Raw genomic sequence first — 23,076 nt, 5'->3', positions numbered from 1 at the left:
ACTGACATTAGCCAATGTAAGCGAGGCCTTTAACTGTTTAGAAGTTTCCCTGGGTTCCTCTGCTTTGTGACCTACGGGACTGCTACATGACTTGCTTTTGTAGTGGGGTTTTTTTTGGTCAAACACCCCTGAGGTGAGGTGAGTAACAATGTCTACAAAGTTGTCTATATTCCTCAGAGATGGTTTAATCATTTAGACATTTTTCAGGTCTGATGATCCTCAACAGCATTTTTTTCTAATGTGCCACATGGGGGATGAGAATGAACCTTGCATAAAAACGAGGTGCCCATTATCACATGATTGTCATCCCTGATCCACTTAAACTGACTGCTATTCTAGAGTTTGACTCACCTTTCTCCCTCACAGATGAGTAATATTGTATAAATTTCCTCAGTTAATAAATTACCAAGTCTATCTTACTTTTATTTAATTGGGTTTTATTTATCTACTTTTTGTGACTTGTGAGAATCAGATCATGTTTTCGCTCCTGTGCGTGTAGATAATCTCAGAGGGTTTTTCTGCAGCTGTACTTGCTGTTTCTGAATAGGGTGAAAGTTTCTCTTAGTGCTTCAAATTTCTACACTGTGTTGCAGCGGGCACCTAGATCAGAACACAGTTTTGGCAAAACAAGAGTGCTCTATCACTTGTTGTTATAAAGTCCTGCTTTTTTCATTTCCACTCTGTCAGTTTCACCTCTTCAGTCTCTCAGTCTCTCTGATAACACTGTGCTCACAGCCTTTTCTCTCCCTCTCCCCGTGAAGGTGGACAACTCCTCTCTGACGGGAGAATCGGAGCCTCAGACGCGCTCCCCGGAGTTCACACACGAGAATCCTCTGGAGACCCGCAACATCTGTTTCTTTTCCACCAACTGTGTCGAGGGTCGGTAGGGCACATCTGGCCAAGATTGTCTCTTATCGCCTCTAAATGTCTTTTTTTTTTTTAAAACCATCTGGAGATCAGCATCATTTTTCTTTACCACCCAACCATGAATGTGTTTCAGTACATGATACATCCACTGCACAGCACAGTGTGAAGCTACTCATGCTGAATGCATGAGGATTAGTAACAAGTGTTTTCATCAAACAGGTTTTCAATCATCACATTTCAATGGGGCTTTCATATTAGAATCTGAGAATATAGCATTTTGCATGTATTATTCAGGACGTATATTAAGAGAATGTCTAATTCTGATGGTTATCGTGGAGATGTAGTTGTATTCTATCGATTATTCCAGCGATTAATCTAGTAATCGCACAAGAAATACTTTTTTTTTAAACAATTCATCTGCATATTTTAACTTCTGTACTGCACTTTTTGCTGTGTGGATAGATAGAGCAGCTACAAAGTTCTCTTTTCTTCACTTGCTGATCAGGTGGTTGAGGACCTCCAGCTGTGTCCCAGTAAAGGTTTAATGGTGGTTACAGGAAAAAGCGCTGCTGCTTTGGACCCTAGAAAAAACATTTTCTTTCGCTCCATCTGAGCTCACCGTTTCAGTAATGGCTCCGCCTCTTTGTGCTTGCCGCCTGTGTGCAGACAGACTGCACAAAACAGCTGCTGCTGCTGCATGAGCTTAATGTTGAACTGCTTTTTATTCACAAGCATCCTCCTAAATACGTTTCTACTACAGGTCTATAGCCGCTAATTAAAGAATAAAACATTTTGACCTTCTTTCCTGTAGGAGCGATCGCTGCTGCTAATGGCAGCACCCACTAGCAAACTGTGGTTATAGCTATACGTTCTGGTAGCTAACAGCTGAAGTAAAAAAAAACAAAAAAAACAATTGAAATTCTCAGCACAGTGAGCACAATACACATACACTGCAGAGAGCAGTGGAGGCGTGGAAAAACGTGTCAGCGATGATCCACTCTGTGTTAAAATCCGTCGCAGCGAAGGAGAACTTTAATGCTGCTAATGTGGGTGAAACGCTCCGCTTACACGGAGACACCTGAGTGCTGCAGAGTTTAAACGAAGCAACAAATTTGTGTCAAGGATTTTTTATAATCGAATTATTCGAGTTACTCGAGGAATCGTTGCAGCCATAGTTCATATTGACGTAAAAGCTGAAGATCATGATTGACTCCATGCTATTTTTGAACCCGTTCAATGGAAGATTTACATTTTGGCCTCACATTTGTGGGGCTGTTACTGACTCAGTTTATTTTTTTTTTGTGTGAAAATGTAAGACAAACAATATATATATCCTACTTATCTACAAACTCAGAAGTGTTTGTCCTTGTTTTTGAGAAACGCATTTGTTTCCAACTAATTGAACATTAAACTGATTGGCAATGTTATAATTTAATGGAATATCTGCGTGGGTGCAGAGAGGTGTACAGAGGACCGCTCTTGTGTTCGAATGGCACATTATCCTCCCTAATGCAGGTTTATCATGTTAACAGGCTTTGATTATGTTACTGTAGCACAGCTAAAGATGTGGTGCTGATTAAAGAAAAACTACATTTGGCTGCATCTGCGGAATAACAGCTTTAATGGGTTCAGTTATAATGGACAGTCTTAAAGTCTTTCTCTCAAAATGAAGGCTGTTCAATGGGCGGACTGCCTAAAAAAAAATAAGATTTCATATAAAAGTTGTGTACTACAAACTGACTCTAACCAGAGTAGAAGAGTACAAGAAGTGTGAGAAACTGACCAAGATTCTTGAGTTAAAGAAAGGCCTCTCAGGTCCTCAGCTAGCAGCTTCATTAAAAGGTACCCACCAGATTGTGCTGGTTTGTAAAGTATAACACAGTTTTTTGTTTTTTTGTTTTTTTTTATGTCAGTTTACCACACAGAATAGTATTCACTTCTGAGAACGAGAACACTGATGAGTTTCAGAAGAAATGTTTTAAGGCCATAATCAAACCTACAGGAAAAAAATTAGCTTGCTGAGTGCTACGTACATTCAACAAGCTTTTTTTTTTTTTTTTTTTTTTTGCTTCTTTAATCAGGAGAACAGTTTTCAGCTGTGCCAACATAATTGGAAAAGGGCTTTCAAATGATCAATTAGCTTTCAAACATGATAAATTTACATTAGCTACCACAATGTGCCAGTGGTACACAGGACTGACAGTTGCTGAAAACAGTATGTGTCTGTAGATATTCCATTAAAAATCATAAAAGATTTATGATTCATGATTCAATTAATCATTAATTTGCAACATCTGTGGTCAGTCGCGTTATATAAAACAAATGTGCTTTTCTTTAAAAAAAAAAGCAAAGATGTACTGTATCTGCAGAAAAATCTCTTTTAGAAACTGTCCTGGATACACAGAATAATTCAGTTTTTCCTGAAACACATTTCAAATAATAAAATAGAAACTGGTACAAGTGCAAACAGCTAACTGTGAAGAATGTGGGCTTTATTTGTGCTTAAACTTATTTGGATTCTTTCCCTATCCAATTTCTTGAGCGTCTGCTCGGTCCATCTAGCCACCGATCACTGGCCAACACCTCTAATTCACCTCCATCTATCACTGCTCTACATCCAGTTATCGCTCGCCATCAAGCCTCCTTACCGTTTACAGAATACAGGACAGCTTCTGCAGTATCGTCCACACTGTTAACATTCATTTGCCCCTTTTCATGTAACTCTGAGAAACACACGTTTCACCCCAGCAGTGAGCATCTGGTCACCCAGCTGAAAGCTGTAACTCTCACCTAGTGGTCTGTAATCTCACGACCTCTTCATCTGAAGAGCTGTCTTCAAACAGAAAATAGCCATCATTTGAAAAACTGACACTTCTTGGTTAACAACTGTAACAAATTGATGCATGTTGTTAACCACTGACTTTAATTTACTTGCAAAGAGTGTGTTCGGTTAACATTATAGAGCCATTTAATGCAGAATGTGGACGTCAGGCTTCTGGTTCAGACAGCCTAGAGTTTTTTTTCCTGTGTGCTTCAGCATTTGCACAAGTGGCTAAAATCTAATCACTTGAATATCAATGTCAGGAAAACAGAAAGTAGGCATTTTCATTCCCCAACAAATATCTTTGAGTTTTCCTTTATTTGCATCTAACTCACTGACAGCTCATATACAAAGAAACCAACCAGAAACTGTATTTCTATAAAAAAAAGATCAGACCATATCTGACATATACTGTTAAGGACGCACATTTACTGTCCTGTGCAAAAGTCTTAAACGACCCCTCATTTCTTCATATTTTGCTTCCAAGGAGCCAGGCTTTCTTGTATTATTTTTTTTTTTTTTAAGTGGTCTTGAACAATAGATCTCCAGGCTTTCTAAAGGTCTTTCAGAGTTTTTGTTTGGACATTGGCTGCTTTTGCTTTTTTGACCATTTTCAGGAGAATGTTTTTTTGTTAGTTAAGCCAGTTAACAGTGACCTATGAATCATTCGAACATAAAAAGGCACCTAACTCAAAGCATGAACCAGTGTTACGGCTCAACATAAAGTAGCAAAGAATCCAATTTAAATTGTTACCAGCAGACTGTCCGAAAGAAAAGCACTTTTTTCCCATTTCTTTAGTTGAGTCTACAAAAGATGCTTAACATAACAGTTTGACAGACATAAAACAGTATTTTTGGAGGAAAAAAGGTGATTCCCAAAGAGCTGAAAACTTGGCTTATCTGGGCATGTTGTGCAGTGAGTCTTTAAAAAATATGAGCAAACTGTGCAGAGGACAAAAGAAGTGGCAGGCCTATAAAAAGTTAGTTACAGTATCTGAAAGTCATGTCCTTAAGAAATAGAAGAAAAATCCAGCAAAGATCTGACACAGGACCTGAGAGATGCCTCTGGTCCTTCAGTTGATCCACCTACTGCTCGCCAAAGCCTCATCAGAAATGGTCTCAGTTGAAGGGTGGCTGTCAACAAGACATTCTTAAGGAAGGGAAAGAAGGAGAAAAGGTTGGGGTATGCCACGAGAATTGAACTGAAAATCAGTGGCAACAGGTCTTATGGAGGGATGACTCCAAATTTGAAATCAATACAAGAAATCTCTCCCAAAGAAGATCTATACTGTATTTTCATGTCTATTTGCAGATGTTTCAATAAATCGCTGTATTTAATTCCTAGCAAAATAGAAAGAAATGAAGGGTGGCTTATGACTTTCGCACAGTACTCTGTTAGCAAGACTTTATAATGAAGCTCAAAGCTCCATGGCAGCCTTCACCCTTGGACCAACCACTGCTTTGCACTTGCACATTCTAATGCCCTAACTTGTCAGAAATTACATGACGAATCAAACCATTAAAATGTTCTTTCAGATTCATAAATTTTTCATAAATGCTCTAAAAAGTGGAATAAGAGCCCATATTTTTAGTTACACATTTCAAACAGGGATATAAACATTATTTGTTTGGGGGGGGGGGCAGTGATTCAAATCATATCACATCTTATAATGTTTTTTAATTCATGTTGTCCCCGCTGTGCAGCTGTTCACATTCTGCTATTGTTGGTCCTTTTTTTTGTGTTATCTATTGCACTGTCTTTCCAATTATTGTATTATGCCCTGCAGAAAAACTACCCCTGCTATAAACCAATTTTTAACGGAATCAGGGCAGTTACATCTACATTGTTTAATTTTATCGGTCATATCCCTTCATAATAAACAGAATGACCAATTCAAATTTTATGACACCTTGCTTTCAGGTACAGCCCGTGGCATTGTGATAGCCACCGGTGACCGAACGGTGATGGGTCGCATCGCCACTCTGGCGTCCGAGCTGGAGGTCCGCCGGACACCCATCAGCATTGAGATCGAGCATTTCATCCACATCATCACTGGTGTGGCTGTTTTCCTGGGAGTGAGTTTCTTCATCCTGTCAATCATCCTGGGATACACCTGGCTGGAGGCCGTCATTTTCCTCATTGGCATCATTGTAGCCAACGTGCCTGAGGGGCTTCTGGCTACTGTCACTGTGAGTATTATACAGTATGTGGGTTTGTCTCTTCCCCCCTTCGGTTTTTTTTTTTTTTTTTTTTGGTGTTTTGTTAGAACACTAAGCTTTTAATGATTTTCACCAAAACATATCTGCAAGATTTTCTATAAATAGCACAGCAGTTTAAACAGTTTAATGAGAGTTTGTGTCCCTGCGCGGCTTCTTTCTGTCTTTGCTGCAAGGAGACAATGTGCACTTCAGTTTACAATAATCCCCTGTAGCAAGATCACTTCATAAAATGCTTCTGGGAAAAGAAAGCGAACAGAACCGTGGGGGAAAGACAGAAACTGGCTGCTCTACACAAGGATACAAAACGGTTAAATGAGTGTTTGAAATGGGAGTTTTGAAAAACACTTTTTTTCCAGTTGATTGCAGGGAATTTTTAAGGGTAATTTTTTACTTTAACAGTGAGATTATTTTTTTTTTAAATAAACTGTAAAGAATCATCATAATGAGCAGAGTGAGGAAATAACTGGTGGGTGGACTGTAGAGTGTGGGCATGTTTGATTAGTTTTTGTATTTTTTGGTTGCAGTGTAGCTTTTGGCTGTACAAGGTATGATTAGCATGATTACTTCAAACTGCTTTTACTATGTTTTTGCCATTTAGGGGATCAGAAAGAACCTAAAAAACATCTGCATACACTAAACCTGTGAGGTTACAGTAAGAAAATGTACAAATTTCATTCTTCTTTAAGCTCTTTGTTGTTTTGGTGGACATTACTTCATTTCCTAAATTTGTATATCAGAGGTCTGGTGCTCTCTCCGTCTATTGATAATGTGAATTTAATTTCACAGGCAGCAATAATTAACAAAAAAGACTTAAAGGCTCTGCAGAAATTAGGAAAATAGCAGTAGGTGGCATTCATTTCCCATGGGCTTTTCTTCTTGAGCAGCTTCTTTCATAGCCATTTGATATTGTTGACATAAACATATTGATTAGTGCAGCTTTACACGTGCCAGTTCGAAAGCCCTGATGGCGTGCCTGCTGGCTCACTGTCATGGTTTACTGGCACATCTACATGGAACCAAGCCATCATCAATGTTATTAGTTACACCTGTGCTTTTCCTAACACTAATTTACCCTCAGTGAATGTTAGGTGTAGCTCTAACGATCTTACAGAACAGAGCAAAGCGATTCATTACTGAATGTTGTTCTTGGAAAAAAAAAAAAAAAAGTGTAGCTAACTTTTTAATGCAGTAACAAACAGAGAGCAGGTTGAGGTGGATGCCAGCTGGCATTCTAAATGCCATCGGTCGACATTTCAGTGGTCACGGAAAATAAATTAACTTCCAGTGGCTGGTTTCTTTTATTGCATTCGCTTTAAATACACCATACAGTAAGTTGTGTGTGTGGAAGTCCTTGTGTGTGTGTGTATAGTTGATGTCATATTCCATATGATGTCCACATATGGAATATGTCCACTCATCATATTTTTATGTTCTTGTTCACCTGCTGGTAACCAGCCAGCGATGTGCGTACACACATTTATACACTCCCATTCACAAGCTACTTGGACCACGCATGGTTTCACATGCACAAACACTTGAATGCTCCGCTGGGTGCGTATGCTTTCTCCCATCGTCGACAAACAATCATCCATCCTTGCCTCCTTTCATTCTCCCTCCCTCCCCTACTCTTTCTCTGCCTTCACCTCCCACCGTCCTCCCAGGTGTGTCTGACTCTCACTGCCAAGCGAATGGCCAAGAAGAACTGTCTGGTAAAGAACCTGGAGGCCGTAGAGACTCTAGGCTCCACCTCCACCATCTGCTCCGACAAGACGGGCACGCTGACCCAGAACCGTATGACTGTGGCCCACATGTGGTTCGACGACCAGATCTATGAGGTGGACACCACCGAGGACCAGACTGGTAAGACTGAGATGAAAAAAGTGGAGAGAGAGAGAGAGAGAGAGCTTGGAGAGTGAGAGAAACAAAGGAGAGATGGAGTGGGGATGCAAAGGGGGGGGGTGTGACCACCTGCTGAAATTCATCTGTCCAATGTTCACACCGCCAACCAACAAGGCTGTTCACTCTACTGTTTGGATTAATTGAGCAGCGGTATGCAGTGGGCGGCATAACCCTCAGCTACAAACATGTCTTTTCCCAGAATTCCGCTGCAAGACTGCTTCTGTGGAACCAATCGGCTTCCTGACTCCTGTGGAAAATCAAGCCAAATTTTAAAGAAGCTTTTAGCAATAACCAAAAGGTCTGGCAGGAGAAAAAAAAACAGGTGTTCTATGAATACTAATTAGTACTGAGTCAGACAATTGTGAACTCATACAAGGAATTGCCAGTGCTGCTGACAAAGGCTGTACAAGGGAAACAGGGTAAGAGCTACAAAAAAAAAACAAAAAACAGTGTATTAATTTTTTTGTATGGAGACCATTTTTGCAGCTGCTGCAGCCTTTTTAGCCTTTTGTGCTGCACTGTGTCAAGCTCAACTACCCCAGCCATAGTCTGTCAGTCTGTTTTCCCAATAACAGTGACGGAGACTGTTGTACACAGTCGAGGCAAATATGAAAAATGAATGCGGGCGCCTGCAGCAGAGTGAAGGTCATTTTCAGTACAATTGGGTGGGAGGGCTGAAATTTCGATACAAGTAATTTCCAAACGCCTTTTATTTTGAGTCACTGTAGTTAAAAATGAATGGCATTTTACAGACTAGGAATTTGAAAAATCACTTTTGTCAAGGAAACAGTGATTGCTCAACTTAACTGACCCCGATTCTATTATTTAGCTACAATATCCAGTCCTACTCTGTGAACTGAGAGTTAAGTCAGTAGCATAAATACTGCATGAGTCCTACTTTAAAAAAAAAAAAAAGCCTAACACAGTTCCCTCTCCTATTCTTTCAGGTTTGGGTTTTGACAAGCGCTCTTCTACTTGGACTGCTTTGTCTCGCGTGGCTGGCCTCTGCAACAGAGCTGTTTTCAAACCCGGACAAGAGCACATTCCCATCTTAATGGTAAAAAAAAAATACTACCACTCACACTTATTGGTGTACTAGTGCCTAAAGAAGTGGGTATAAGCATACCCCCCCCCCCCCCCCCCCCCCCCCCCCAGCTTCCACTGCTCAACCCCAAAGAAGAGGAGCAGTATTTACAATGAATACAGGGTGAAGCAGCTATATAAATGTGTACTATTCATGTCACACAATGCTGCGTTTGAAGTGTAGAGGTGTAAAGGACCCAAAGTACAGCACATAAGAGGCACGAAGAATCCGACTAAAAGCGCGCTTTATTAGCTGATAAGTCCAGTACAATAAAATCCAAACATAAATCCAAAGGCACAAGGGAGACCAGGACTCCATGGAGGGACGCTAGAAGCAAAGCAAAACAATACAGGACTAAACAGACATAAGCGGATGACATGACCAAGACAAATAGAGGGACAGGACTATTTATACAGGGAACTGATTAGGAATTAGACACAGGAGGATAAAAAGAAACTGGTGCAGACAGTCAGACAGGGTGGAAGTGAAACTGAAAACAATACACAAAAGAAAACCAATAAAGTAAAACAGGAAATGAATCAACAACGGAGACAAAGAGACATGAAACAATTTCTAAATGTGATGAATTTATGGGGGGGGGGGGTAAGACAGAGGGGAAGGAAACAGACGAAAGACAGAAACAGAAAAAACACGAAATTGAAAGTGACCATACGAAGTAAGTGCCAGCTTTCTGACATGTACTTGAAGGAAAATGTGAATCAAAGACCTCAAAAATATTACAATAAAACTCAGTAAATACCAAACAATGACTAGAACTCAAATACAACAAGAACTAATGCCCAAGATTACTGCGATGATAAGAAAATCAAAACAAGAATATAAAATGCAACCAAACAATAATCAAGCATCTAGAGTACTGGAACAGAAGTGCAACCAAAAAACCAAAAAACCCTTAATACTCAGGATGAACCCAAAGACTCCAAATAACTCAAAACCCAAGAGCCAAAGTTCAGTGGTCTATTGCTACATGTTTATTTATTTATTTTTAATATGGCAAAGACATGAACATAGACTCTATTTGAATGATGGATGAAGCCATTGTTACATCATCCCATTGGTTCCATCACCCCATTGGTTCCATCACCATCTTGCTTTTTTGAAACCAGGTGTCACGAGTTGAGGGGTGGCTGTGACACCACACGTTCATATGATAGTGACTTGTCAATCATAAGCCTAAAGCATGCTCTTTTTTATATTCTGTCTTACTTTAAATTGAACCATATTTAAACAATGAATATCATGCTGTATTCTGTAAAACTTCAAACTAAAGACTGAGGCATAACCATGTCGAAAAACTGTTTACATAGGTCATTTAATCAAGAGAAAATGGGGGTTTTCTTATATATGTGTGTGTGTATATATATATATATATATATATATATATATATATATATATATATATATATATATATATATATATATATATATATATATATATATATATATATATATATGACTTCTTTTTCAACCAAAATAGCTGTCCCAAAGGCTACATCAAATCTTTTATACAAGCACTGTGGGCATGATCTGCTCTCCTCTTGTCTCTGATTGGCTTACTCTAGCCAATCATCACTCCTCATGCCTTAACTCAACCGAATCAACCAATGAAGGAAACGAGTATTCGCCAATCAAAAGCAGGCATATACTTCACCATCCTTGGAGGGAAAAAAATTCCTTACAGTGCAATACTGAATGGCATATGTGATTTTGGATTTAGGAGTGCTTATATATAACGCAACATGAAAAATAAATATGTAACTACCCTATGTATACCATGCAACACACCAGTGCTCACATTATAACATCAAGTTTCCAAAACTTTGCATTTTTTTTTTCAGTCTAATGAATTCTCTCTACTCCCTAAAACAGTGGGGTATACCACTTTTAGCTTAAACCAAGGGCGTTATGAGTAGGCTTTTTTATATTTGGATCAAATAATGCATGCACATTATTCATGACATGATTTTGACTACATGGTCTGCCAGCAGGGTGGACTTAACATGTGGAAATTGTTAGGTGAGTTGCCACCCCAAAATAGGAAGCGGTGAAATTGGTATTCGCTCACTAAATTAAAAAAAAAAGAATTTAAAAAAGATCTTTGGGTTTCTGTCAGTATATTCATGAATGTAAACTATTCAGCCTATACAGTAACTGCTATTGTTGTGCCTACAGGTTTAGATAGCTAAGCTTCACATATCTTTACATTTCATTTGGCATTTGTGGACAAGATCAAATTGTTAGAATGACTCTAAAGTTCAATTACAGAAGAAATGGAAACAGCACAGTCATACAGCAGCAGGGTGTGTAACAGAAATCAAATCACTTATTACACATCTTAGTCACTTTTAATGTTCCACCCAGACAACGTGATGATACGTTCAGCAGATTTATATGTTTGAATCTGCACTTAACTAAAAGCGGCAATAAAACAATGTAAAAACAGCATAAGAGTAAAAGGCCCTCATATAAAAAATGTAAAATTACATAATAAATTTAAACTGTATTTAAAGTTTTAAATGAAAAATGACTCATCGTGCTGCAGAATAGATCCGATCATGCTATCGTATCACTTGTAACCAGCATTTGCAGTTTGCATTTTGCAGTTGTCTGAGCTGGGGCTAAATTAAACTTGTGCACACACTCCTAGGCAGTTTCACATATGAAATTAACACATTGTTAATAGTTTGTATTTAAAGTCTCGATCTGAAAATTAACTGGTGTACATAAATAATATAAATGTAGTGATGCTAAAAGGAAAATATTTGCCTCTGAAATGTAGTGGAGTATAGGTGTGAAACTTTTTTTTTTTGGGGGGGGGTACATTCCATGCCTGCTGTTTGTATTATATAAATATTGTACACTGTCAATCATGCTAACAGCTCTCACATGAGTGTAATAGAGGTTAAAGGCATGAGATTCAAAACAGACATCAGCACCGTGCTTTAGATTAGCGTAGCCATTATTGTCTCTCTTATCAGAAAGAATATCACACAGATGCCTGATAATGGATACATTTTTCTTTTACACGTTCAGTTTCCAGTATGGTTACGCATACCTTCTGCCTGAGGGCATCGGCTCATACTCTTTGTAAGGGATGCGGTTTGGGTTTTTAAGGCCCTCCCTTCTCACTGTCTCTTCAAACATCTCACGGATGAGAAGAGAGGGAAAAGATGGAGGCAGCATGCCAATTATATCTCCTGCCCTTCTGATCGGATTTTGAAGTTGTTATCTGAGTTTAACGGACAGGTTACCAAACCATCTTGTTATGCCGTACTTGAGCAGAGGTAGTTTGTATTCTCTCCTGTGGTCAGCCCATCCTCAGCTGCATGGCAGCCACAGGGGAATGAAAACAACCCATAAAAATAATTTGTCAGTACCACTTGACACGTGGCTTGCCATCTCTCTTTCACATAAACACACATACACAGAGGATAATCCAGTGCACCCCTGGAAATGACTCCCCCAGCGCAGATACACAAACACACACACACACACACACACACACGCACACACTGCTGGGAAGGTAAGTCAATAATATCTCAGTCTCCTACTGACTGCTGTCCTCCAACCTGTGCTACATTGACCTGAAGAAATTCTCAGTATGGCTCTCAGTGACAGGGATTACAGCTTCTTGACTCAGATGGGAGCAGACGGTGCCAGTGGAGCCTCTGTGCCCCTCAAGGTGCCCAGGATTCCTCCCTGGATTAAGTGACACGTATATCCTGACAGCTCTCAAACACAGCAGTCAGGACTCTGCTAACATTACGCGAACAAGTCCCCATCTTCTCTCGGGAAAGGAGAAAAATGGAATTTCCATGATCTATTTATTCATTCATGAAAAGGCACAAACAAGGACAAATCTTGTGGAGTGCATGTCCTTGTTTGGCGGCTGTTCATGAATGAATAAACAGAAACAAAGAGAAATTTCTTGTCTTGGTTTCGCTCCCACTGGTGTATTGGGTGTCAGGTCAATCGGTTTAGCATGGATTTTAATAAATTGGCTCTAAGAGCAGGTTGAAATCCTGTTATTATCATGGAATTTTGATTAAGGCGGATTTCACAGGTTATCAAAAGAGAATTTTCTCCAAAATGAAATACCACGCAAACAACAAGAGAATAATACAAGTGGGAGACCTGAAATGGGGTTTCTTGCCATCTGCGTTAAGTTTATTGCAGGACACACTGTGTGACATGGATCTAATAAACTAGGGTACAACATCAAGTTTGATGCATGTAGCTTTTGCCCAGTGAATCACCCCCCCCCCCCCCCCCCCCCCCACATGGCTGCAGTTCCCACGATATTTCTGTCCATGCTACAGCCTCGTTGAAAACAGCTAGAGGACACATCATAGAATCATAGAAGTGCGCCTTGAGGCGACTGTTTGTTGTGATCTGGGGGCTATATAAATAAAATTGAATGGAATTGAATCAAGCTTCTGCTGCCACAGCTCAATAAATTTTTTTTTTTTTTTTTGAGCGGAATCCATCTTTAGGTTTGCTTTTTTTCCTCGCACATTGATGCCTATTCCTATTCACTGGTTAATAGATGTAGATCTTAGGAGCAGACACGCTGTAAGATGGTCGTTTTTAGGCTGTTTTTAGTTGCAGACTGTTATGACGGCCAACTTTGAAGCTCTCTTTGTGTGCAACATAAAAATTGGTTTTGCAGCTATGACCAATGGTATTGCTGCGGTTCTTTCTCGTCGTCTTTCATCTGGGACAGCTCAACAGCGTACAGTGTAGCTTATACTCAAAGTTACTCTGTATGTATCTACAGATGTTTAGATTCATGGAGCTTTTCTAATTAAGAAATTCTATAGGTGTCTCTAACATATGCACCGGCATATTTTATGGCTACACTGAACAAAACTCTCTAACTGGATGATCTAATTGAACATTTGATGCTACCGTCTGAAACAATCTGTCGGCATGTTTCTACTTTAAATGAAAAGGCCACCTGGTTACACACATCTGACAATATCATGTTTTAGGTTAAAAACACACTTTTCCAATGTTAAACACATGATTTTCTGTCATCTAAAGGAGAAGACACCAGTGCGTGTTTTACATGCCCTTATTTGCATGGCTGTGAGGAGTCGCTTGACTTTAAACTGTTATAGGTCATCATAACATAACAGCTCGCACGCATGACTTACAGGGTTGTTTTCTAATTAAGGACAGTTTTAATTAAACGGGGTTTACTTAGGCATTCAAAAGAATAACTGGAGACCCAAGAACACACATGGGTGGTCTGTGGAAACAGAGCCGAACACCCTCAGCTACAGTTGGCGCGTCGCTGAGAAACTGGCCCCAGGACAGGCTGATGTGTAAAGTCTTCGTTGCTGCCCTACGTGCCAGATAACTAGATGGAGCGTCAAAATTATCCCCTTTTCCCTGCGTATATGATTTCTGCACACCACTATTGGAAAGAGATAACCAAATAATTTACTATAAACTTAGCAATCATTTTGCTACTGATTATTGCCAACAGGCAATGCTCAAATCCCTTCCTCCAACAGTATTTATTTCCAGCAGTATGTGAAACTAGTCTATTGCATCAAGACCTTTAAAAACTGCCCTTGAGAGACCTTACAAACGGCAAACGCACCCAACTAATTGGCTATAATTTTCCTGAAGAAATGGAGCTGTTTTAATAAAACTATTTCTCATCTTCTAGATAAAGTAGAGAAAAACATTCACAAAATTTTCATTACGTTGTTACATAACTTCAACAACAATGTTGTGGCCAGAACACAAGCATTGGTAATTCAGATCATACTCCACTACCTGCATAATTAATGAGAAACATAATGGAAGTAAAGGAAGTCCTCTCAGGTATCTCAGCCACTGTTTTAATCAATTAAATAACACATAATCCCAAAGCTTCTGCAGTATGATAAACACAGGCAATGAGACAGTCAACACGCATTTCTTAATATGCATATGTTAGTGACTGTGCTAATGTGCTCCTGTGTGTGTTTCCCCAGAGGGAGACAGCGGGGGACGCATCCGAGTCAGCTCTGTTGAAATGCATCGAGCTGTGCTGTGGGAGAGTTTGTGACATGAGAGCCAGAAACCCCAAAGTGGCAGAGATCCCCTTCAACTCCACCAACAAATATCAGGTACTGCATGGGACTAATGTTGCATCATTGGATGTGGAAGGTGAAGGTAACAGTGGTCCCCGTGGTAATCGGAACACTTGGGGCAGTGACCCCCAAACTGGGAGAATGGCTCCAGTATATTCCAGGAACAACATCCGAGATCTTTGTCCAGAAGAGCGCAATCCTGGGAACAGCTAAGATACTTCGAAGGACCCTCAAGCTCCCAGGCCTCTGGTAGAGGACCCGGGCTTGGAGGTCAAAGAGCGCCCACACAGCGAGATGGGATTTTGTGTGTGTGTGTGTGTGTGTGTGTATAAAAACCAAAAATTTAATAAAGGAACTGCTTTGTAAACGGATATTGTAACTGACTAGCCAGAGGTGACATTCATTTTTAATTTTGTCCAACTAACAGTCCAAAATTGAAAAACAGGGAGGAACAAGCTCATGTTTAAGAAAGCTGCACCAAAACTGATTGCTTTTCTGTCAACTGATCAGTCATTAATGATAAACCCTTTCAGTTTAATTGTTTAATCAATTTTTACAATGTTTTAAGAATCTACATTTAACATGTGATCAGTGCTGTTTGTCAGCAACACTACACACAAGCAAAATTATGTAAAAACAAGTGAGAATAATTTAAAATGTTGGTGTGAGTGGGGATCAAAATAGAGAGGTGGGCTACGCTTTCAGTCATTTTATTTTTAATGTATTCATTTTACATGTTTTTAATTAAGGAGTATTTCCTTTATTAATGATGTTTCCCAATTCTGTCAGTGGTGTGTTGAGTTTTGTGCACAGATTTGCAAGCTGTTCATGCGGGAAAAAGATTTTTATATATATATATATATATATATATATATATATATATATATATATATATATATATATATATATATATATATATATATATATATATATCAGTGACGTGCAGTCAGGGGAGGCAGGTGAGGCACGGCCTCACCTGTCATCGTGGAAATATAAAATTAAAAAATAAATTAAATGGTTATATTCATTCAGTGATTTGTATTTTAAAGTTCTTTTCCATTTAACTACACCATTTTTAGATTAGTTTTTTCAAAATCGCTGAATTTTTGCATTTGCCGGTCAAATACTAAGAGACGAACGGTGAGGCACCAGCCCGGCGAGCCGCACCACGGATTGCGCATTCCGTGGGGCGGCTCAGTATAGTCATTGCCAATGACTACTAACTGTGCTGGCATGCTATGCAGTGAGACCGGATTACTTTCCGGTCTCACTGCACTTTTACTATATGAACTAAATTTCCATATTTTAGCTGGTGTATATAATGCACAGTTTATTTTTTGTTTTTTTCATTAACAACTGTATGTGTGTGTAATGCATTCTTGTGTTGAGCGATCATGAAACTGCTGCGAAGAGACACTAGGTGAGGCACGCAGTTCTCGTGCCTCATGGTAGGGGGCGCTGGTGATCCCAGGGACTCCACGACTCCTCGGCGGCAAGCTACCATAAACAGTTAGCAAGGCCAGTTAGTTTTTCCTGTTGCTTGGCCTTATGTTCAACATGGAAGATTACATAACTCAACTGAAAGAATTTTCTAAACTGGACTTTCAATCGAAGCAGAAGATAATAATTAAAGGAAGACCAACACCGGAGCTAAAAGGTTTGCTTCAGACTATGTTAATGTTAAACAAAACAACTGTTGCCAATCAAATGGTGAATAAGCTATATGTTTGTAAATCTGATGTGATGACGTCAGTGCCTCACCAGTCACGACCCTCACCGCACGTCACTGATATATATGTATGCCAGGACTAAATCATGCATATTCATTTTTTAACCTTTTTCTGCTGAGGGAAGGCAGCCTGAACATGTCTGCTCTTTTACAGAGACACCCTGCTTTAAATTCACACTGCTGCACACATTCATACTTGGAAGCTGCCCAACAAGCCACAAACACGCCATTGTTGGTCACAGGAAAAAAACTGTTGCAGCATTAAAGCTCTCTGCAATGTGTTTTATTTATGTTAGAAAGATACACCAGGATTATGAACTGGTTTGTCAAGGCTGCTAAGAAGATGCTCTAATGTTGCCTTTCAGTGCACAGAAATCCCATTTGTAGACTTATTGTATGTGGAAGAATTGGAAATCATGTTGGTAACCTGCTTATACACAGTGCCTGAATGAAAGGCATAACATGTTGGGGGGGAAAAAAAAAAAAAAGTGAGAAGACCTAGCAATGTACTGGATGTGCATCAGTAATTAAAATTTTGCTGTCAAGCTAGACAATATCAAACATTTGCAAAGGTAGCTTAATATGAGATTGAGCACAGACAAGCATGTTCTGCAGTTTTTGTTTTTCCACTAAAATGGATTAAATATTTGGAGTTTCGAGAAGCTATTCTTCATTATTTTCTTGATAATGAACAAACAAGCATCATTCCCCGAACAGTATCTGTAGTAGAGAGGCAGTTCGGAAAGGTCTCAAGTTAATCTACATGCTTTGCTCCGTCCTCAAACAGTCGACACCAACAGTGAACTATATGAAGCCATCACGCAGAGCATTAACGCCTTGCTCAAGGGAAGTGCATCAATTAACGTGTGAAGATGTTTGTCTGCTTTGCTTTCCACACCGGGTCTTTCCCAGCTTGTCTGGAGATTTGAACCAGCATATGAATTACACAGCAGCAGTGTTGAAGCAAACAAAGTACTTCCTGCATGCATCTTGTGCACCTGTTCCCTGACTTAAAATAGGCACGTCTGTGTTAGGGGAGGGGAAATAAAGCAATTTTGCTCTGGTTTTCTGAGATTAGATATGTTCTGACTCAGATACAAATTACCTTGGGGAATGTGTGTGCGTGCGTGCGTGCGAGCAAGCACTGCTGTGGATAGGGGGGAAGGGATAATGCAAGGTGCTACACCATAGGAATACATGCAAGTGGGTGAATGAATGCTCCTTCAACACAGAGAATACATATGACTTTCGAGGTGCGCTCAGTCAAGTTAGCCTTGATAAGATTTCTTTATTTTGAACCAGGTGGAAAAAAAAATATGACAGCAACTCACAAAAATGATACCTGGTACAAATGTGAAATTCACTGTTGAGTATTAGTGTCTTTTGAAACAAAACAACCCACAATGAATTACATGCGCACATTGTTTCAAAGCAAATCCAGTAGTGCGATGTCTTCACATGTCTTCCTATGCATTTTCTTCTAGGTCTCTATCCATGAAGTGGAGGACAATCCCTCTGGTCATATTCTGGTCATGAAGGGAGCTCCAGAAAGAATCCTGGACAGGTCGGTTAATCGATAATAGATTGATTATATGTCTCAGTAGGAAAGTAGTACAAAATTTGACTCATTTTTCATTTAATGTTTCCTGCTGCTCTGTGGATGCAGAAAAAAAAAAGACTCTTTATGCAGGCTGTTTATTTTCTATATGTTGCTTTGTTATTGTAAGTGAACAGACTAACAGTGGCAACATACCAAAACGTTATATAGCTTATTCATTAGTGGTATAAGCTTCAAATGTTCCCTAAAACTCTTAAAAACACATCAGGTAAAAGACATCAGGTCACCACACTATTGGACCGGGTAACATGGTCACGATCAACACGAGCTCACACACGTTGTATTCTTATATACAGAATCTGGCCAACTGGAGGCGCAGCACCAAATGTGCTTTTTTGAGTTTGGGTTTTATTCAGGTTTTATCTGACATGATCTTCCACTAGGCTGAACCAAGTGCTTTAGTCACTATGAATGGATATCACAATGGAAGACTGGATCGTTTTGGGAGATAAATCTTATCAATGAATCAGTTCCTTACAGATACATCATCACTGTAACCCGGTTACAATTCCTTTTGTTTCAAAAATATTTTTTGCTATTCCAATTTAGTTGTGTTAAATTGAATTTATAGGAGACTGAGCTGTTACAAAAGTTGTTAGTTGGAATCAATGCCACAGAGCGTAAAGGAACACAACAAGACAGGTTGCTTTTGGTCTCTCCCCCCCATAGGATTTGTTTAAAATACAGCAGCAATAACCTTTAATTAGTCTTCATTCATGCATATTATTTACAAGTGGATATGGGTTGAAGAAACATGACAGTTCTGCAGCCGCAGTGCTACACGATTGGGATACATTTTGGCCACCATGGGATTTTTTTACAGTGGGGTGGATGCCACATAGAGTTAGAGCAGGTGGGTCATAGATGACCAGGTGAGAAATTTGGAGTTAAACCTGGCTGAACAATTTTTTATCTGATATTATCTAATTATTTGACAAAAATTAAACTTGGTTTGTTTTGTTGTTTTTTTTTTAATTTGATAATGGTTGACTTAAACAAATAGTGTGGTTTAGGGTTTGGGGTGGAAAAAGTTTAAAAACTATTGCACTTTAATAGCTCCTTTTGGACCAAACAGTTCTACCTGGGGCTAAGTAATGACTGTGAAAGTCCCTGAGGTACTGCATACTTTCAAAGGCTTTTTTTCTGCTTGCATTCGCACTGCTAATGGGAACTCTAAAGTGATGTAATAGCTGGCCAGCAGTTGGTAATGCAACATCACCTCTTGTTGTGGTCCTTTGTTTTCTTGTAATCCTGTTTGAGCAGCTTCATTTTCTCTCTGCATTGCTTCACTGTGTGGTGGATGCCTTGTAGCAAGTTGAAGGGAATTGATTTTTTTTTTTTTTTTATTAAACATTTACTTCTGACAAGTCAAAATTGTGCTGTATTTCCTCCTTTGCATATAAGTACTATAAAGCCTGGATGCCACTGTCAGTTTATTTCTTTGTGCTATGTTCCACACTTTAAGGTTGATGATAAGAGTTGTTGTATAAGAGCTAATGTTTTACCATGGTTTTTGTTTTTGTTATGCCAGTTATCAGTGCTGCATTACCAATGAATGTACACTTACATCACTCCAAATTCCCTTTTATGACAAGAAAGTGCCTACTTTTAGTAGAGAGTTGCAAGCAGAATAGTAGGAACTACAGGGGTCTCCAGTTTATGCAGGACAGACAGACACAGAAAAAAGAGGGCACCACATCTAAAAGTCGGACTGTCCTGCGGTGCAGCTCTTTCAGAGTGTGCATACATATGTACGTGCAGCAAAAATACATCTAACTTTATGTTCATCTGTAGATTCAATTTATAATAAATCCACAGAAGGTTGTTGTTGGATGATCAAAAAACAATTTATCCTATAAAGCAGGGGTGTCCAAACTTGGCCCATGGGCCGCTTCCAGCCCCGCCCCCTACATCCAGTCTGTGAATTGATGTCAAAAATAACATACAATTGCAAGTTTGGGCACCCCTGCTTATAAAGGCACAAAGCTTTTTTGGAACCACATATCATATCATATATCGTCTACTTAGCTGGACCTCATCCTGTTTATGTCATTCAAACATACTGATTACTGTAAGCAGTGTAGTTCTAAATGTATCATTCATTGTTTAACAGGTGCAGTACCATTATGATGTATGGCGAGGAGCAGCCACTAGATGAAGTCTGGAGAGAGGCTTTCCAAAGTGCCTACCTGGAGCTGGGCGGACTGGGAGAACGGGTGCTTGGTGTGTATTATCTAGTGGCACCAAATAAAAGCAGTCTGCTTGGGAATAGGTGGAGAGAAGAAGCAGTTGGACACAGCACTTACTTTTTATAATCGCCTTGGTACACAGGGTAGTTTACTCTAATGTTCCCATAAAAGTACAGAAGGCTTGCACTGCAGCACTTACTTTAAAAAAAAAAAATACATTTTTGGCACTGACCTCAGATTGCGTCTGACAAAGAGCCAACACCAGTGTTACACAAAATATTAGAAATATTTGTTTAGGTTGCTTTTTTTTTTTTTTTGGATTTTCAGGTCAAATCCAGGAGCAAAATACAGGATATTTTGAGTTTTAAAAAAAATCATTACTGGAAATTCAACTTTCTGTGTTCCTGACGTGTTTCGCATCCTGACTCTCTAAATATCATCATTTTGACAACCAAGGAGAAAACTTACCTGGCATCTTTTAAAAAGTGCCATAGGTAATAATTATGTGGTATCATCATTTTGCTAAAATAGGTGTCACAAAAGTGGAATATGGAACAGTGCCATTTTAGAGTGAAACTCCTGAAATTGTGTAAATTAGTGTGTCTCAGTTATGCCTTGGGTGATGATGATGACAGGTCGGGTGCTTCGCTCGTTTTAGACTGAGAATGGCTTTTTATCCAAAGTATTTTACTTTGCTTTTCTCTGTGGGGGATTGTAGAGATCTATATGACTGAAGGGATGTGTATCGTGAATTAATAAAAGTGCCTGATTCAATTTATAATCCAGATCTGCAACGTCTAAATCTCTGCATGCATATGGAAATGTACTGGATCATTGCAACCAGATGTCAGATTATTTTCTGAAGGTGTCTTTAAGACATAAATCATATTCGCATAGAGTTACAGTAACAGTAAATCATCAAAATCATTATTGTTTATTAAATGTTTTTGTCTTCCTAAAGTGATCCTCTTTTAAAGTTAAAAAAAAAGTATTTATTTATTTAAGCGGCTGCATTATACTTTGAGATTTCATTTCAGGTCTGTTATAAACAATCACCGCACTGATCGCTCTCCTCTTCCAGGCTTCTGCCACTTGAATCTACCCTCATCTCAGTTCCCTCGAGGATTCACCTTCGACTGCGACGACACGAACTTCCCCACCGAGCAGCTGTGCTTCCTGGGTCTCATCTCCATGATTGATCCGCCGCGCGCCGCTGTGCCCGACGCAGTGGGTAAATGCCGCTCTGCTGGCATCAAGGTAAGTCTTTCCACAGATTCATTTGTAGCACTTCCTGATACTCCATTTTCCCCCCCGACTTCATTTATCAAGCTTTTTAGGGAGGGGATTTGTATGTCAAATATCTTTTCAAATCACAAAGTGGAGTCCTACTGACAACTGATCACTGCTCAGGGCCATGACAGATCATGACCAACAGACAAATTAGTTCAGGCAGGCTGCAAAGTCAAACTCAGCTGCAATCCCAGCAGATCAGCTGATGTCAATGCAGGCTGGCATTGCCAGAAGGCTAGCTGAGCCTTCTGGCAAAACTCATATAGGACGTGCTATTTAAGCTCCTGTAGCCTGCCCACAGTTTCTGCATCTGCAAGCAACTTTGCAGTCCACCTCCATCCCAGCTCCTCCTTTCATCGTATGCTGCATCTGACTTATTCATTGTCATATCTGCTGTAGCTGATGCCTGCTTTGTTCTGTGCTGCAGTCATACTGCTGCTCTCCCCACCTTATGCTTTCCACATAGCTTGAGTGGAGGTCACAAAACAGCGCGCTGCTAAATATAAATCACTGCAGATGGAAATACCAATCTTCTTTTGACTGTGGCGATCCCGACTGAAACACAGTTCTGCTCTGTAGAAGAAAATGCTTATGGCATATTTTGTCTAAACACTCGGATAAAAGGCTGGCTGAAGAAACAGAACAGTCTCAGAGTTTGTTTGGAGGTTTAGCAGAGCTGCTGTTAAAGGTGTGACTGTCTCTCTGAAGTGACTGCCTATTTTAGAAATAAATTATGGTTTTGGGATAAAGAATTCAAAGTAAAAAAAAATTCAATTGTTGGTGTTAAAATAAAAAAAAGCATGACAGACAATAAAGGAACTCCATTTAGCTAAACGCAGATTCAGTGATTTACTGCAAATTGTCATTATATGTTAATCGACTCCAAATACACGGAGCAGATTTCTTTTTTTTTTTTTTTTTCGTCAGAAAAGTAATAAGCCAAGCCGCGGGAAGGTTAAACAACTTCCTGCAGAGATAAAAATGGATAATGAGGAGAATGAGGCGTTCTAACTCAGGGGAACAACTACAAATATGGAAAGAGGATTTTGCATGTTTAATTTCAGGTACAGTAGTTATCATGCTTCTTTTTTGAAAGACACCCTGTAATTGGCTTAAAAGTGAACTAGAGGCAGAAGTGAGTGAAAATGCTGCAATATTTATTTTTGCAGGAAAGTTTTGTTTTTTTTTTTTAAACAAAAACTTTCAAACTGTTTTGGTTGAACATATAAGCTGGATGTATGGATGTATGGAT

The 23,076-nt window shown here is 39.4% G+C and overlaps 1 protein-coding gene across 1 annotated transcript in view; it reads left to right on the top strand.

The window, feature by feature from the left end:
- Positions 1 to 23,076, top strand: part of atp1a2a (ATPase Na+/K+ transporting subunit alpha 2a) — a 53,020-nt gene that overhangs the window by 9,487 nt on the left and 20,457 nt on the right. Inside the window, exons 7-14 of the mRNA XM_030751498.1 lie at positions 762 to 879; positions 5,610 to 5,878; positions 7,570 to 7,768; positions 8,755 to 8,864; positions 14,900 to 15,034; positions 18,212 to 18,291; positions 20,459 to 20,568; positions 21,616 to 21,791. Coding sequence (XP_030607358.1) covers positions 762 to 879; positions 5,610 to 5,878; positions 7,570 to 7,768; positions 8,755 to 8,864; positions 14,900 to 15,034; positions 18,212 to 18,291; positions 20,459 to 20,568; positions 21,616 to 21,791 — 1,197 coding nt within the window. The remainder of the gene's footprint in view (positions 1 to 761; positions 880 to 5,609; positions 5,879 to 7,569; positions 7,769 to 8,754; positions 8,865 to 14,899; positions 15,035 to 18,211; positions 18,292 to 20,458; positions 20,569 to 21,615; positions 21,792 to 23,076) is intronic.

The sequence above is a fragment of the Archocentrus centrarchus genome, chromosome 17, assembly GCF_007364275.1.
Source record: "Archocentrus centrarchus isolate MPI-CPG fArcCen1 chromosome 17, fArcCen1, whole genome shotgun sequence".
NCBI classification, from domain to species: domain Eukaryota; kingdom Metazoa; phylum Chordata; class Actinopteri; order Cichliformes; family Cichlidae; genus Archocentrus; species Archocentrus centrarchus.
This window is presented reverse-complemented; position numbering and strand designations above follow the sequence as displayed.